This window comes from Melanotaenia boesemani, chromosome 1 (genome assembly GCF_017639745.1).
Source record: "Melanotaenia boesemani isolate fMelBoe1 chromosome 1, fMelBoe1.pri, whole genome shotgun sequence".
Classification (NCBI taxonomy): domain Eukaryota; kingdom Metazoa; phylum Chordata; class Actinopteri; order Atheriniformes; family Melanotaeniidae; genus Melanotaenia; species Melanotaenia boesemani.
Window position 1 is genome coordinate 20,364,813 of NC_055682.1, and position 18,347 is coordinate 20,383,159.

The 18,347-nt window shown below is 38.8% G+C and overlaps 1 protein-coding gene across 1 annotated transcript in view; it reads right to left on the minus strand.

Annotated features, from left to right (window-relative positions):
- mrvi1 (murine retrovirus integration site 1 homolog) overlaps window positions 1–18,347 on the minus strand; it is a 39,611-nt gene that overhangs the window by 17,948 nt on the left and 3,316 nt on the right. The window contains exons 4-5 of the mRNA XM_041988602.1: window positions 16,069–16,097; window positions 8,562–8,768 (exon numbers count right to left, since the gene is read on the minus strand). Coding sequence (XP_041844536.1) covers window positions 8,562–8,768; window positions 16,069–16,097 — 236 coding nt within the window. The remainder of the gene's footprint in view (window positions 1–8,561; window positions 8,769–16,068; window positions 16,098–18,347) is intronic.

Here is an 18,347-nt window from a genome sequence, read left to right on the forward strand (position 1 = left end):
TGCTAATAAATTTCTCTAAAAGCTTATATTTGCAAAGCAGTCCTAACAAAAGGAATACCTGATGCAACACCACAGACAGGTTGCAGTCTCCTCTCCGCTCTGCTGCAATAAAAAATACCTTCTTTAAGAGAGCTTGCATATGACTGTCGATTAGATTACACAGCTCCATTACATTCTGCTGAGATATTAACCAGTATGTTTATTAGTAAATGCAGTATTTCCAAATGTTTCACGTGCAGTAGACAGCCTGAGTAGACAGTCTGAGTTTGGAGAAGCACACGATTTAGATAAACATAACCAACAGCCACTCAGAACAGGGACAGGGTTTTTGTTGTGTTTTAGGTTTGAATGTTAGTTAGATTTCTGTTATGTTGACAATTATCCGAGTTTAGTAAGGTTAGTCTTATATGTTTATCGCTGTTACTCCCATCTGTGTGCAGTTAGTTTTTGCTCTGTTCTGTTTTGTTTGGTTAAACTTACTTCCGGTTTCATTTTGTATTTCATGTTTTTTTCCAGTTGATGTGGCTTCTTGCCTATGATTCCCACAAAGTTTCTGTCTCTAAGGAAAACAGCTGCTCTGCATTACTTCTCAGTATATTGTCATTGCCATTGTTTGCCACTGCTGTCCCACTGACAAGTCTGCAGTGCTTTTAGTTTAGTTGAAATAAAAGTTTATTTTATTCTTGAAGCAATGTCTTCCTACCTACCTACTCCTGCATGCGACAACAACAATGAACAATGAAATGTGGCAAAAAGAATCCTGCCATCTATAATAACCAAAACTCCAAAAAATAATATTGTGGATTGTGTCATTGCTTTAATTTTGGATTGATTTGTATTATTAAAAAAAATACAGTTTTTGACGTTGCCACAGCAATTTCTCAACCCAAGACAGTGTATACTGATATGCAGTATGCTGTTCCATTGTTCTGCTCAGCCTCTCTTTTCTCTATGTTCTGGCTGAAAGACATAATTTTTTTCTCCACAAGAAAAGGCAGTTTTCACTTAAGTAGTCACTCATTTTTACCGTCTCGTGGTTGCTGTTATGGGATTAAACTAGCAGAATTGTACTTCAAACTCAGGTCCTCAAGGGCCGCTGTCCTGCTGGTTTTAGTCTTTTCTCTGCTTTAACTCACCTGATTTCAATTAAATGGATTCAGCAGCTTGTTGCAAAGTTCTTTACAATGATCCATTAATTTGAATCAGGTGTTGAAGCAGGGAAATATTGAAAACCCACAGGACAATGTCCCTCAAGGAGTTTGAGAATTATTTGGTTGTTTGCTCCCAGTTTTTTTTTAATACTAACATGGCTGATGACTGTATGCTGCCCACTTCACAATGAACCCCAACTGTCCACTGACTATTCCTAAGTACATCACAAATTCAGCTACAAAAACCCCCCCCCAAAAAAACAAACAAAAAAAACAAACAAACAAAAAAACAGAAAAACATCCCTGTATTGTCTTGATCTATGAGTTTTAGTTTAGTTGTTGGGTTTGCATTTCATGTGTTCTTTGGTTCAAGTTGAGTTTTTGTCTTCTATTATATTTGTAGAGTTTTTCCACTTGTGTATTAAGTTACGTTTATAACCTCCTCATGACACATCAGCGACCTGTACAGTGAAGCTTAATTTTCTCTCATCAAGGAAACTGCAGGGCTAATCCTGGATTTTTCCTCCTATGATGCTGGTTCATTTTTTACTGGGGTAAATCACCATGGTAACTTATGCTGAATGGCTGACCTGCTCCAGATCAGGTTATGTTTTGGATAAGAAAATCACTAAGTATAAAAGCACCACCTCCTGACTGATTTATCAGGAGGTTTGTAGGAATAGATGCAATCTTTTTGACATCCCTGATAACATCCAATACGAACGGTACAGATTTTCATCGGATGAACTGCGCTACATTTGTCAACTGGTTGGCTGCAATATCAGATAAATTCTGTTGATGTCATCCATGCAACGAAGAAATAAAGCCTCATCACTGACAGCTTTGGAATATGTTTTTGTACTTGTTCTCGACTGTTCCCAAGTCTGTTTAGCTCCACTAGAGTTGCATCTGAAATAATGGGGTTAGTAATAATGAACACACGTGGGGGTGCTGAGTAGGCTGAGTGATCCGAGTGCTGTCTGTTTATATTGTAGAATCTCATGAATTTACACATTAACAGCCAGCATTTCTTCCTGGCTTATGCTGCGGCAACAATGTTGGTTTTGGCCTGAATGATGTGTTTAAATTCATATTTTTGAAGAATATTTGTCTGCTCCTACATGGTAAAGCAGGCTGCTCTGCAGGGTTTCTCCATGTTTGCGATTGGTCAGACTCTTGGTCTGCAAACACCGCCCCTTTTACAGTATGTGAGCATGCAGTGATCAAGATTGAAAAACTCTGGGTTTAGTTACCAAGCTGATAATCAACTTTGTATTACTGCTTATCAGGATTGTAATTGTCTTGGGTACACTGTAACAAATTTTCCTGTTAAATTACAGTTAACTACTGGCAGCTAGAGTTGCCAGCTTGAAACTGTTAATCTACAGTATACCTACTGTAATCCACAGCAACAGTATATAACTGTAAAAACATTACAGTACTGTGCTGTACATAAAACAAACATTACAGTATTATACTGTCAGTTCTTTGCCATTATACTGTTATTTTACAGTTCTTACAGTATTCTCCATTAACAACTTATTACTGTAAAACTATATCAAAATCCTACAAAATGTTATCTTTAAAGTGAAAAGTAAAACTATACTACTAATAAATTAAAACAGCCATAAGAAAGAGCTCAGACAAGAGATGGCCTCACAACATTGATATTTATTAAAACTGAACTTTTGTAGTATCCATAAAATCCACAAGCATCATTACTTGACTGTCATATTTTTTCTTGAACTATGACATGGGATTTAGATCACATTACATTTATTAAACTTTGTGTTGTCCTACTGGGTCAAAATTGATCGAGGCTGGTTTGACTGTTTGCAAACAGAATAGAAATCATCAGCCAATTCAAATCCTCTTCACTTTACTGCTTGTTATTTTTTCCTCTTCCTTCCTCCGTTCACCGAAACATTGAAACAGTTCAGTTAAAGTCACTGCATAGCAGCTAAGAACAAAGTAAAAGCTAACTTCATTACACACATTTCACAACAATAAAAACTAAACATAAACAGGTTTTCAACAACTGTGAGTAAAAAAATTGACCATGGGCACCTGAGACAGTTTGAACTAAATAAACCCCCACTCAAAGTCCATCAAATTTTTTAGGAGAGTGGCCACATGGGGATTCACCGTTGTTGCCTTTTTGTGGACCAGCTTCCCCGTCCTCTTTGACACCACTTTTCCCTGGCTGGTCTTTCCTCCCCTTTCGGGATTGATCCCAATGAGGCGCCTAAAATGAAATAATAGAGAAATTATATAAGATATTAGGTGTGGTAACTAAAAATAATTTCATATGGAACCCTTTCACATTAACTGAAAAAAGAATTAAGATGCATTTATATGATAATCACCTCAGTGACTCAAAATGATGAGAGGATGAAAATTTGATTTTTTTTTAAAAACTATCAGTGAGAAATAAGAAAACATTCATGATTGAGGATTACAATAGATCAGCTGCTACAATTAAAACAGAATTTATTTAACTAATTTGAGGCATTAGGAAACATGTCATATTTGGGAAATTTGTTGGCAGTGATTTCTAAGAATTTAGTTCTTCAAAGTTCAAAATGTATCTACTTTTTGAAGACTGTATTTCAGGTCAACTTAAGAAAGGCTGTTAGAGAAGGACACATTGCTCAATAAGAGCATCACACAGACTGACATGGTCAGTCTGACCAGCCCCATCCTTAAGATGGGTTCCAAAAGGAAGCAGGCTATGGTTTGACTTCCTTTTGGAACTTTACAGTTGTCTCAGTTAGCTTCCGATTTGTCTCTCTCCCTGTCTGACTCTGTGTGTGTCTGTTTAACTCAGTGTGTGTCTGTCTGACACAGTGTGTGTCTGTTTAACTCAGTGTGTGTCTGTCTGACACAGTGTGTGTCTGTCTAACTCAGTGTGTTTCTGTCTAACTCAGTGTGTTTCTGTCTAACTCAGTGTGTTTCTGTCTAACTCGGTGTGTATCTGTCTGACACAGTGTGTTTCTGTCTGACACAGTGTGTTTCTATCTAACTCAGTGTGTTTCTGTCTGACACAGTGTGTGTCTGTCTGACTCAGTGTGTTTCTGTCTTACTCAGTGTGTTTCTGTCTAACTCAGTGTGTTTCTGTCTAACTCGGTGTGTGTCTGTCTGACTCAGTGTGTTTCTGTCTAACTCAGTGTGTTTCTGTCTAACTCGGTGTGTTTCTGTCTGACACAGTGTGTTTCTATCTAACTCAGTGTGTGTCTGTCTGACTCAGTGTGTTTCTGTCTAACTCAGTGTGTTTCTGTCTAATTCAGTGTGTTTCTGTCTAACTCGGTGTGTGTCTGTCTGACTCAGTGTGTTTCTGTCTAACTCAGTGTGTTTCTGTCTAACTCGGTGTGTGTCTGTCTGACTCAGTGTGTTTCTGTCTAACTCAGTGTGTTTCTGTCTAACTCGGTGTGTGTCTGTCTGACTCAGTGTGTTTCTGTCTAACTCAGTGTGTTTCTGTCTAACTCGGTGTGTGTCTGTCTGACTCAGTGTGTTTCTGTCTAACTCAGTGTGTTTCTGTCTAACTCGGTGTGTGTCTGTCTGACTCAGTGTGTTTCTGTCTAACTCAGTGTGTTTCTGTCTAACTCGGTGTGTGTCTGTCTGACTCAGTGTGTTTCTGTCTAACTCAGTGTGTTTCTGTCTAACTCGGTGTGTGTCTGTCTGACTCAGTGTGTTTCTGTCTAACTCAGTGTGTTTCTGTCTAACTCGGTGTGTTTCTGTCTGACACAGTGTGTTTCTATCTAACTCAGTGTGTGTCTGTCTGACTCAGTGTGTTTCTGTCTAACTCAGTGTGTTTCTGTCTAATTCAGTGTGTTTCTGTCTAACTCGGTGTGTGTCTGTCTGACTCAGTGTGTTTCTGTCTAACTCAGTGTGTTTCTGTCTAACTCGGTGTGTGTCTGTCTGACTCAGTGTGTTTCTGTCTAACTCAGTGTGTTTCTGTCTAACTCGGTGTGTGTCTGTCTGACTCAGTGTGTTTCTGTCTAACTCAGTGTGTTTCTGTCTAACTCGGTGTGTGTCTGTCTGACTCAGTGTGTTTCTGTCTAACTCAGTGTGTTTCTGTCTAACTCGGTGTGTATCTGTCTGACTCAGTGTGCATGTTTCTGTCTAACTCTGTGTGTGTCTCTCTTATGATCCCTCTCTGACACACACACGCTCCAGCAGTCTTATTGCAGGTGTCTTTTACAAGTAAATGTTTTTTTCAGCTGCCCTTCCCTCACACTCATTAATGTAGGTGCTCCAACATGGCTGCCGCTCTCGGGCGTGGGTGGCTGCATTAGCAGCATTCAAAATTTCTTTAGAAATGTTGTAATTGTAAAATGAATATATAAGCATGGCTTATATTAAATAACAATTCAATATTCCTAAACAAGAGCTGGGAAGAGGGGTAACACATTCAAACAATATTTCTGACACAAAATTTACCTTTGCACAAACTCCAGGGTCCTTGCAGCTTCTTCTTGGTATTCCAGGTTGAACACGTAGAATGTTGCGAAAACTGCAGCAAGCCCTGAGATGAAGGTTTTTTGGGTGCCTTCACAGATGACCTGGCTTTCAATGCTGATCATCCAGTGGCCCAATGTGACTCCATCACCAGCAACTGATGCAGACAACAATCATGGAAAAGAAATATGGGTGTAAGAGCCCTGGACAAGAAGTTTAAAGAAAAAGTAACATAATATATATAGTTTTTTACTTTTAACATTACTATTTTGTCTATTTTGTCCAACTTGGAGTTCTTTTTTGTTGTTTCACTAGTGTTTTAGGTCAATAATCCCAGCAACGCGATTGAACTGTGGTGCTAAGAGGAAATTAGGACATAAATGTGTTCAGTATATTCATTGCAATGTCTGTGTATTTTGCAGGATAACACATTAAAGACAGAACATAAAAAGTTACACCGTTACACTCAGACTCAATTTGTTCTATATTCCATGTAATGCTGTTATGATACTTACCCAGTAGAATCAGTCGTGGAGTGGTTGGGAGGGTCAGGGTTCGCTCTACATCAGCTGCAGTGGCAGACATCTGTAAAACATGAACAGTATTCAAATTAAGAATGGAATTCCATGTACAGTCATGGTAGACAGGAGGAATAATGCTAAACAAAACTTACATCAGCAAAGAGTACCAGTCCCTCTGTTCTTTCATTGAAGTAGGCCATCAGCATTTGGATGATGTTTTGAGTCAACTCCCCATCTTCAGACTGTACATCTTTGTTCTTTAGTTTTGTCCTTAAATACTTGTCCTGACATGAGCAAATGTGTTCCTGCAGGCCTTACCACATATATTACAAGTTATCATGTTATCGTTTACCCTACAGACCTTCACAAAAAAATTATTTCACTTACACTTAATATTTAAAATGCTCTTTCAAGAAAAAAGTCATTCCCCAACAACTTGTTAACCGTTAGCTATATTACACTAAGTCCACTTTGAAGCTGCCTTAAGCTTTTTGCATCAACCTTTATAACGGTGTCTCCCTATAAACTCCTTTAAATCGTTTTACATGTAGAATACCGCAACAAATTGTAAAATTGAACCTTGTAGCAATCACAAAGAATGACCGACCAGCTCAAGCTAGCAACGTGCTTCAACAGAAAGTTTAACTTTTATCCGCAGCTGCTAAAAGAGTGAATAGCATGCTAGCTTACAACAGGTAAATGCTAATCCAACAAAAAAATCACATAATATCGTATTCTCACTTTAGCAAGATGATATTTACCTTTTTAACAAAGCCTTGGGAGGAGGGTTGATGACGGAACGCTGCTCACTTGATGAGAAGAGGGAAAGCGTGTCACGTGAAGTGTTCCGTCCAGCTTGGTGCTCTCAGTTTAACAATCCGGATGAAACGTAATTCCTCTCTTCTTGTTAGTGTTTCCTCAATCTTGAATAAACACACTGATGTGTAGACCTATTTTAAATTCACTTAATTTTCTAATTTTGTTCAGATGTCTAACTGAACGGACCAAAGAACATGTCTCAACCGAAAAAGAAAAGAAATACTATATTATACTGTAGGATTATGGTGGCTTGCTGTAAAAAAAAAAATAAAAATACTGCTCTGTACTGTAATAGTTTCCAGAAGCTTGCCATTAATATTTTGTCTCTTAAAGACGTCAGAAATTACAGTATTCAACTGTATTAATGGAGAACAGTATACTACTGTTAAAAATATCCAGTATTTTTACAGCAATTTGTTACAGTGTAAGTCAACCCAGGTAATGAAGAGATATGTTAATCCAGCTTCATAGTACAGACCTCTGGTCTTTAGTTTCTGAATGCCACACCTGCTCCCCCTTGCTCCCCATTTGCAGTTTTCTCCTTCTGTAAGAAAACCCCTCGGTTTCTGTTGCTCATTGCCAGATCCTTGCCCTTTCCTGGTCTTCCCTGTCCTGCTTATTTTCCCTTGTTCTCCCAGTCTTGCTTAGTCAATCTGCCCATCAGATAGGTATTTTTTTTATTTTAGTTTGGTCCCTGCACTCATTTATCTTGCCATACTTTTTGTTCTTTCACATTTCCTAGTCTGCCTGCCTCCTGCCTCAGTTCTCCTAACTTTGGATCCTCCGTCCTCTCCCTTCACAACATGTATAATTAATTAAAAATGAGAAACTTCATTGAAAAATAAAACTTTTAAAGTAAAAATACCATTTGAGATATTTTACTAAATTAATCATTTTCACCCAAAAAAAACATATAAAAAAAAAAAACTGATGCCAAGCTAAATTTTTTTTCTTTTATTTAGCCTGGGAAGAAACTATTATATAAGTTACAAATATGTCTCACAGGACTTGAGAGCTGCCATTTTGCTGAGACGTGGTATTTAGTAGACAGAACAGAAATGGCCTCCCTGAAAAATCAAAAATTCTTTCTAAAGCTGATATCTGTGAACCCTGCTCTGAAATTCCACACATCTTTAGAGGCCTCAGCGGTGGCTCTGTGATTCATTATGAAAGCCAAGCAAAGTAGCTTTCAAAGACTCATAAAACACTCAGGAATCAGCAGAATGAGACTCATTGGTAAACATTTTGTGGAAGCTGAATGAATACAGAGCCAATAAGTGAAATATGCACCATCTAAAATAATATTTAATTGTCTCAGCACTTTTGTTTTTCTCTGCACAGCCAAGCCTCTGTGTGGTGATAGTAGAAAGCTTAGTTTTAATGAATGTTTGAATAAAAGAGCATATGCTTTCAATCACTGGAAATTAATTAAAAGCTTCTACATATTAATTGAAAGCAGGATGTTGAAGGAAAAGGCTCCTTTTTTAAAAGGTCGATTTCAGAAGCAGTAGATGGAATTTCCTCTTAGAGCCACATCGGTTATGAACTGTGATGCTTTTGCTAAAAGAAAAATTAACCCTGTGTTTCAAAAAGTGAGAGTATGAGAACTTACATCTTTTGGAGAGCTGGAACAACTGTCCAGTTCCTCAGGAGAGTCTTCCTCTTCCTCAGGCAGTGTGGGCATAATGGGGGGCAGTGAGGGGCCAGAGCGGGTGTGAGGGAAGATGAAAGGTCTTGCAACAGTGCACGGGGTGTCACAGGACTGCTTGAAATTATGGTCACTTTGTTCAAAAAGAAACAGCAAAACCTCCTCACGGAGCTGCAAAATCAAAAACAGAGAAAAACAGAAATCATGTATTTTAGGTCTGAGCAGACTCGTGAGTAGATGATGAGGGAAACTCTGCCCTATCTGTAGTTGTTATTAGACCGATACACCACATAAGCCCCTCCTGCCCAACCACAGCTAAAGGAGCTAACCACACCATCACACCATGAACAAATCCCAAAAAAGCTCCATTCTCCTGTGCCTTGCAACAGACTCAGAAACAAAACTTCTGCTTCAAAATGTTACAGAATGAATTCTCAGATTAGGGTGTATGTTTTTTTTTATTCTCAGATGAGTAAATTTTGTTCCATTTGGATACTGAGTGAGGAAATATTGTTATAATCAACCAGCTTTTCCATCGATAAAGTATACCAGGGTGTATGGCGCAGTTAGGTGTAGCACTTTGAACCACACACCTGATGTGAGATTGACTATTTTTTACTTGATTCAGTCAAAAACACAACATGCCTGTACTTAAATATTTCCTGGTTGAGTTTAGGCAATACAATTACTTCGTTAGGGGTAGAATATGATCATTTTAAGGGCTAGGAAACATTCTTTTTACACTGTTGACTTCACTCTCTTGGATCCCCTCGGTTACATAAAACCACTTTGGTTAGAAACCAAAACTACTTAGTTAGGGTTAAACAAGCAGTTTGTGGAGCTGTTTTAGGGATGAAAAGATATTGTTTTGTTTGTTTAATACATATAGTGGATGAAGGATGTGTACAAATGAAGACATCATAGTTCACATCCTGCACATTTGACTGTAATATACTCCAACATAAATAAAGATTTTTTAAAGGACAAAAATGATAGAACAAAATGAATTCAACTCATTTGGCCATCAAGGATATACATTTGTGTTTTGGTGAGAAACACAGTGGGGCACCATTAAGTGATGATTTAGCTGTGGATGGAGGAGTGAATAATATGTTAAGATAAAATTTTTGTTGTTTTAGCCTTGGAAGCTAGTACAAGCAGCATTTACGCCATGAGTGATAGAAATAGAAAATTAAATCTGAGTTCCGTGTCTTATCTCCCCACACTGACTTTCATCAGGCGGTAACTGTCTTAACCACAAACACACACTGGGACGCTCTGCGTTGTTATAACAATGTGCTGCAGTAGGTACATCTTGCTCTCACAGGCTAACTGAGTCAATGAGCTCCTGAGGGACAGTGTAAAACAAACAGAGGGGCTATAAGTAAAAGGTGTATGCTGTGGAAGATTACTAAGAGGATGGATCACCACTGTGAAGTCTTCACATGAAGCCAATGAACTTTGAATTTAATAAAAATGCATGATTTGCAGTTTCATCGACTGATTAGATTGTAGCAAGAACTTAAAACAAAGTAAATGGACAGAAGATATGAGAAAACATGTATTACAAAATGATTATCCAATTTTGTTAAAGAAATACCCCATTTTTTGTACAGAACTTACACTGATATTTAAAGATTTAAAACTTGGCTATTTGCATCAGTCCCTGTTTCCTTCAACTGCACTGTCTGTATGGCAGCTATTGTGTGGGCAAACATCACCTTATTTAATAATGAACTTCTTTGTGCATCTGTTGTGAATCATTTTCTGAACACACAGCTCTTCCTTTTTTTAGCCACAAATTTATGCAAATCTAAAAGCAGAACTGATTTAACCCTTTGAAGGCACAGGGGATGTGCACAAACTGAAGCCAGATGTTAGCATATTCATATTTCTTTGATTTCACCAGAAACAAGAAGATTTACATATGTATAAATGTGACAGGTGTGGCTGCCTCTGCCGTCTGCGCTTGTAACCATGGTCGGCATTAGAGATAAAGGTGGGATAAGTTACTGGCTGTGACTGAGGTATGGCACAAACTGTACGCTTGACAAATCCTCTGAGAATTGAAGACCAAAATATGCAGAGTACTGCTCAGTGTCATGACAAACATGACAAGTTCTGGGAACATATAGGGACAGAAAGGCTGTGAGTCACTGGGGAGGAAATGGGTTGTTTGACTATCTCCCTGTGAGCTAGAGGGATATTTCTTGACTACAAGAATATCATATCATGTGGAGGATATTCATTTTTCCTGTCACAGTCTGAATATGCATTTAGTTTTCACCCTACAGTTGTTTTCCTTCACTGGTCACTTATCCAAAGAGATGCTGCTGACTTGTTGTTGAGGTAGAAAATCTATAATTTTATTATTTCATCTGACCAAAAAGAACAGCTATAGCAGTTCTTTTTAAATATGACAAAAACTGAGACAAATATTTATAGATTCAGGCACGATTGTGTCTATCGTCTATGAAAAGAAGCTTTACTAACAAATCAAATCATCAAATCCAATTTTATTTATGTAGCACTTTTCATACCAAAGAGCAGACAAAGTGCTTTACATCCCGATTAAATATCAAATTAAAATAATTTCAACATCAAATTAAAAATAAGCCTTCACATACCCAAGCATATAACCTAACTAAATTAAAAACACACACCTAATCATTCATTATTGCTCACACACTCATACAGATACAGCACACAAAACCACAAATCCCATTTTACATAAACAAACTCCAGTCCCTAGTATCAGACTTGATGCTGCTGTGAGGAAGTGACATCTTGGGGATCCGTCCACACCGAGAGCCACCCCATCCATGACCACAGAGACCGCCACCACAAGAACCACCCTACTCATGGCTGGCTGGGTCACACATTGCAACCATTAGGCTGCAGTGCAGGAACCCACCATCCACTCAGACAAGGGTGACCACTAAACAACTAAATAAACTCACAAATAAAGTTAAAGGAGTTTAAACATTTCCTGATAAAAGAATCCTGCTTTAGTGACCCTGACACATCACTGACAGAAAAGAAGAAATTTTGCATGATATTAGAAAAAGATTCAGCATTAAACAAAGGTGCCAACCTGCACTACAGAAGGGTTGGCGGTGCAGGGTGTTTCTCCAGCAGAGCACAACACAGAGATAAATATTGCAGAGTAATTGAATCACTCAGATTATTTCCTGTGGGGGAATAGGACAGAACAAACAACTGAGCTCAGATAACCCTGGAAGACAACTCTTTTCTTGTTCCTACAAACAAGGGAGGAAGAAAATTTAATTGTCTATCACAACCGCCTGAGTTAGAATTAACTTCTCACTGCAGCACAGGCCAGCTGTCTCTGTCCTGAGAGGAGACCGGCAGCCTCCTCCCCGCCTGTGTTACATAAGCCAACTCCCTCATGCCAGATTTGTTTAAAATTTGGTTGTGTGAAGCAGAGAGTGCGGGGCCAGCAGAGGAAGTGGTTAACAGAGAATCACAATCTAAGATAACATGAGAGAGGAAGTGTGAGAAAAAAAAGACATGATGGACACAGAGATGTACAGTCAGCTAAGGGAGCAGATTAATTCCAGAGGGGGGAAAAAAATGCACTCCTCAAGGAGAGGGAAAGATGAGTCTCACATGCAGGTAGTCTTATAAACTCACCCCAGCAGTTACAAGTCAGACTAACAAATGTTCACAAACTTTCATGCATAAAGACGCAACTGCAGAGACGATAACACCCCACAGCTCCATGCAGGGGGCCACCCGAACCGGTCCACAGACAGCATGCACATTACCTGAGCTCACTGCTACGGTTGAAACACACACACTGGCTGATCTCTGTCTCTCAGGCCGATTTCCCACAGCCAAACGGTCTCTCTCAGCCTTTTCCCCAGAAAACTCCTCAATCCTAAGGGCTCCTTCCTTCTCCCGTCCCCTCTGTTCCCTGTCTTTTTTCAGCAGCAGCAGCCTCTCTTTCACTCCTGGGAGCTTTGACCATTTAAGGAGAAGGGCTCTGTGCGCCTCTTTAAGCTGCTGTGGAGTGTGTGTGTGTGTGTGTGTTCGTGATTGTGTGTCCTCAGGCTTCTGTGATCATCCCTCAACTCAGACCTCAAGAAAGTTTGGAAAGTGTGTTATTTCTTTCTGTGGGCTTCAGTTTATTTCTCAGTGGGAGGTGTAAGAAACTCTTTTGCATGCTGTAGCACATGAAGGCACGTTTGTGTGAGACAGATACAGATTATGTCTGTGTGATCTGTGTTTACTCTGCTGGCTAGGAGGAATCCACACATCCACTTCCGAACCCTTGAGATCCATTATTGTTTGATAATCTACTCTGTCAAAACTTCTGTCATTTGTGCTCCTTTTTACTGGTGAGAGGTTTATGCTGTGAGGGCTGCAATCGTCCTGAATTTTGTGGAATACAAGGAGCACAGCAGTTACATTGTCTGGAAGAAGACAGCTGAACTACAGCAAATCACAGCATCACATTTTAAATTAGTGTTAGATGATCATCTTAAAAACTGCAGTGTGAGGGAGATTGATGAAAGCAACAACTTGTACCAAAAAGTCACATGTTCCTCTTATTCATCAAAAGAGGGAAGATACTTAAAGTTATTTTGGCATTTATTCAGAGTATTGAGATTATTTACTACAATACAATAATCCACATGTACAAGTTAAATTCCTATTCCTATTCCTGCATTCCCTAAAATTGATTTAGTAAAATTCTGCTTCCCATCAGTTGTTCCTGTGAAAAATACTTACTTTTTTTGGAGATGGGGGATCTATTTATTTATTTGACACCTGCAAAACATTTTTAAAAAGTTTGAACTGAATCAAAATAGGCCATGAGACGTTGTATAATGAAGGGGGGGAAAGTTAAATGGCCTGGTGGACCATTTCACAACAAATTGGGTTTATTTAAAAACAGGTCACATGATAGCTATTACAGGAGTCTTTCAGAGATAATAACTCCATTTACAAATGACTACACTGATAAATAGGTCAGAAATATAAGAAATGACATCTCTCAAGGTAAGACTGCAAAGAATGTGGGGATTTCATCATGCATGAGACACGATTTGATTAAAAGATTTAGAAACTATGGCACTGTTTTTAAAAAGCAGACTCAGTTATGAATACAATTAACTAGTCTCTTCTGCAAGAAACCCTGCTGCTTTCTATAAGCTTTCTTTCAAAATTGCAAACGAGTGTATTACAGTAGGCTGTCCATCACATTTAAAACTTTTAGTAGAGGGGACAGGATGGCTGCCAATGAAAGGACATTTTGATGCAATACCTTATAGAGTCTGTTGTACTGCAAGTAATGTTACAAGAGACCTTACATTAGTTGTCAAATGGAAGGAACCGTTCCCTTTCAGGGATTCACTGCATGCTCTTGACTTCCCCTCCTTGGTACCTGGCAGTGTCCTGATTACTCTGGTCTTTGTCTTTTTCCTCCAGTCCTCACTTGGCCTTACATTTATTTGGTCTATCTGTCATCTGTTACAGTTGTGATTAGACCCAAGTGGCTTTCTGCTCTGTGTATCTTTTGTGGTTATACCACAGGCCATCCACAGGTTATTCTATTTCTAAAACCCAAAATATAATTAGAATTTCTTGTCCTCAGATCCCATTGCCTATCCTTGTGCCTTTCTGATGAATTCCTTGTTTAGATTTGCCTTTGTTTAAAGATCTCATTTATTAAAGGAACTGTTGTTATTTGCCCTTCTGAACAAACATAACAATTTCTATGCTTGCTTCAAAAGAGACAACCAGGTGCCCACATTAGAAGTACCTCAAACAGCTGATAACTAATCCCTCACACTCTCTCCCACTTATGTTGAGGCTGCTGAGCAGGACCAACATACGTAAAGCTGCAGGCTTTGATGGCATCTCTGGAGGTGTACTCAGAGTATGCGCCTGGGAGCAGGTTGGGGTCTTTATTGACTTGTTCTCAGGGAGTCATGCCAACCTGCTCTAAGTCCACCTCCATTATGTCTATTCCCAAGCACTTCAAACCGTCAAGTCTCAACAACTACTCCCCAATAGCCCTCACTCCCATCATCAGTAAAAGTCTGGAACAATTGTTCCTGACACATCTCAAATCCTGAGGAATCTGAGGAAAAACCACTTGTCCTCAGATATCCTGGTGAACTTCCACTGATGGACTACCATCGTCTTGCCCTCCTGCCCTTTGGTAGGTGCTACAGGAGCCTCCAGAAGATCACCTGGGTTAGGAACAGTTACTTCACAACAGCAGTTTTTCTCATGAACTCTGCACCCCCTCACACGGTCACCCCCATCCTTCCTAACTTGAATTTAACTTACTGACCAAACTGTTAGTTGCCATGAATTTGCCGCTGATCATCTCTTGCATCATTTGAGGGTGATGTCAGCAGTAAATGTATGGTAATTGACACATATTGTCCCACTGTGCCATATTCACAGTTAGCATCATTGGTTGCATGCTAACTGCATTTCCTTTAATGTACATGTGACATACAACGACAATAAAACTGAATCTGAACCAGCCTTGAGTCCTCCCTCTACACAGAGTCATGACAGTTTTGATGTTTAATTTGTGGACTATATTTGTAATAAGAGAAGTTTTTTTCAGAAAACTTTCTGGGCAACAATTTGGAGTGTATGACATCATTGTAATGTGAATGTTGTAAAGTAAAATCTCAAATTTTTGTAAAACCTAAACTGTGATTATGTTGAAACTGTCAAAGATATCACAGTTCCCTTTAACATAGTAAAAATGTATCTTACACGAGCCTTTTAAACTTTGAATTATGTGAAAGCAGGCTTGATTTATAGGTTCCAAACTAGGCTTGGCTTTTCCACTCATTTTGGTAAAACCACATTAATTTCTTAATGGGAACATTTTCTTTATTCTTTTATTATAATTATAATATTTTTTCAGTTTTCACAAGCACCCAACAATGAATTTCTATCAAAAGTAATAGCGCACTATTCTTAATCGAGCCACATTTACTTTGTGTTTGGGTTTTCTTAACACTGAGTGTTATATGCTGAAATTTGTGACGGAAGGTAAGCAGAATTACACATTATTTCAATCCTCAAACGCACTTTATCCCATTCATGTCTCATGCTGCTCTTTTACTTTAGAGGAGCTAGCTCTATATATAGTAGATACCACTGTATACAGAGTCTGTATAATCTTTATAGGACGTATATAGACATATGACAAGAAAATGGCACCACAACTGGTAGCTAGTCATTACAGCCATCGGTAAAAAGCAATCTGTTACACAGAGTCAACAAGTAACTATAAGTAGCCACCAAGTCAAGTTGAGCACCTCTATTTCCTCCTAACACAAGCACTATATCACTGTGTACACAGGCCAATTCAAGAAAACAAAGACATACACAAACACCAAACAGTGCCTCCACATACAGAGATATAAGACTTTACAGAAGACTTTACAGAAATAAAAAAACAAGGAAGTCTTACCTCTCTGCAGCTGCCTCGCCCTGCTGGACCTGTTAGAGCAGAGCACAGGCACACAATGAACACAGTTGATTTGCATTTAACAGGAAACCATGTGCAATGCAAATGTTACAGGACAGTAAAGGAAACGGCAAACAGAAGAATGTAAGGTTGGAGTTGAGTGTTTGTGAGTTAAAGATGCAGAAAGATAAATCAAAGAGGGTAGAAATGTATTTAGCTCTCTGCCCTATGAAATTGATTCCCACTGTATGGTTTTTATCTAATTGCACCTCGTGTTTCAGGAAGTATCCCACCCACCCCACTTTTATAACTAGGGGCAACAATAACCTGGCAACCATCTGAAGCACACGAGGTGCTTGATCCGCTGGTTGAAAGCTCTTGTCGTCTGCTTCAGGGGCTCTCAGGAAAAGGTTTGTATTACAGTAATAAGCACATGACTAAATACCAGTAACTCCTGGATATTGTACTGAGCACCATCACAGTTCAACAGCAAACGATTCACTTGTAAGGTGATAAAACAGGTACAAAAAAAACCCAGAGTTGTTTAAACATGGGATGATGCAGCAAAGAGCACTTTATGGTGATTTTGACTTTTCAATGCATCAAACATTGAATCAGACCACAGATTAGTTAACATTCCAGCAGGTTTCTCTGTTATTCCCACATTTCTTTCATTTAGAGATTTCCCTTCAAAGAGCACAACCTTTACAGCCACTACACACACGCACACACAACATTAGAGTCCCATTTCTAATCTAAATTATTTAGATTCAGCCTTCAGAGTATCTTTACACATCACCCAGTATGGCTGGGTTTTCTTTTAAACAGCTATATAAATAGTTCATTTTTCTTTGTAAAGTTACAGTGGCGTGCCTTAAAGTTTATCAAATATCTTATCAGTGTTTTATTAGCACAAAGAAGATTGTAAAATACACTCAAAAGAGTTTTAAAAGCCCTAATGGAGGCAGAACACTCTGCTGGGCTCTAGATGGCATCCAAAATACAAAGACAGTAAGACCGGCACAGTATCACTGACAAGCACTTAAAGGCTTAATATTTGTTTTTGTTAGTGATGCTACTAGATTCACTGTGTCTCTCAGTTTATTCACTTATTTCAAGGCTAACTTATTTTGCAACTCCAACTAGATGGATTGCCAAACATTCATACACTAATTTACCAGTTGATATATATTCTCATATTCATGATTAAAAGAACAAAATCCTGATCTTATGTGGTTTTTTTGGAGGGGTGGGGGTATGTTTGGAAATCTGAGTGGAGTGCTGCATAGAGATGCTACATGCTGACAGGAGCTAAATGAGGTGGAAAAGGGACCCCATAAAGATGCTCCCCGTGCACTTCCCTTTCAGGGTTGACCAAGCATGGAAACCTGGATAAAGTCCTTAGAGGGTAATGAGGGACTCACTTTAGAAATTAGGATCTGAAAAAGGAAAAAAAAAAAAAAAAAAAAAAAAAAAAGGAAACAAGCCATTTTTCTTGATTGCTCTTGGCTGTGGTGTGTTGGGTTTTACTCTGAGTTCTAGGCAGAGCTGAGCAGGTATCCAGGAAGTCCAGGGCAGAATCTAGAGTGCTCCCACACCTGCAGCTCATCTGCTCCCATTTACAGGTGGCTTCTAAAGGACCTGCAAGAGCTCCGGTCTTCACCAAACCAAAATTTAATCAGGCTCCTTCCAGTGCGCTCCTTGTGCCTCGTAGAAATCTTAATGTAACTGTTTTTCTGTGTTTCTAGTGCAACCTTGTCACTCCAGGCCTGCAAATCATTAACTTGCCTATCCTCCATTTCTGGAACACAGCAAGCTCTCACAGGATATTCAGTTCATATTTGCAGTTTACCTCTGGAGCAAACTAACCTCCCCTCTCATACTAGAGAGAATTCACCAGGCTGGAATTTCTATGGATTCACCTTTCACTTTCTTCTGTAAATAAAGCTGTTTTTTCTTTTCACATCTTGTATTAGTATTATTGTATTAGTCTGATTTTGAGTTCTACTTTGTGTGTTGGCTTTAAAAAACTTGACAGCTTCCTGTATCCATCAAACATTTTTTGCCAAAGTTACTCTGTAAGGAGATATCTTGTGTTGTATGTTGTTTAAGATATTTTATCTGTTAACAGTTTGTTTTTTTCTTTTTCACCTGTTGATTAATACAGATTAAAGATAATTTGGTGTATTGCAACCATGTATTGCAAGTGACAACTGGCCAATTCTTTCCTGTTTTTCCCATTCTTTTTCCTTCCATTTATTTATTTATATATTCACACCATT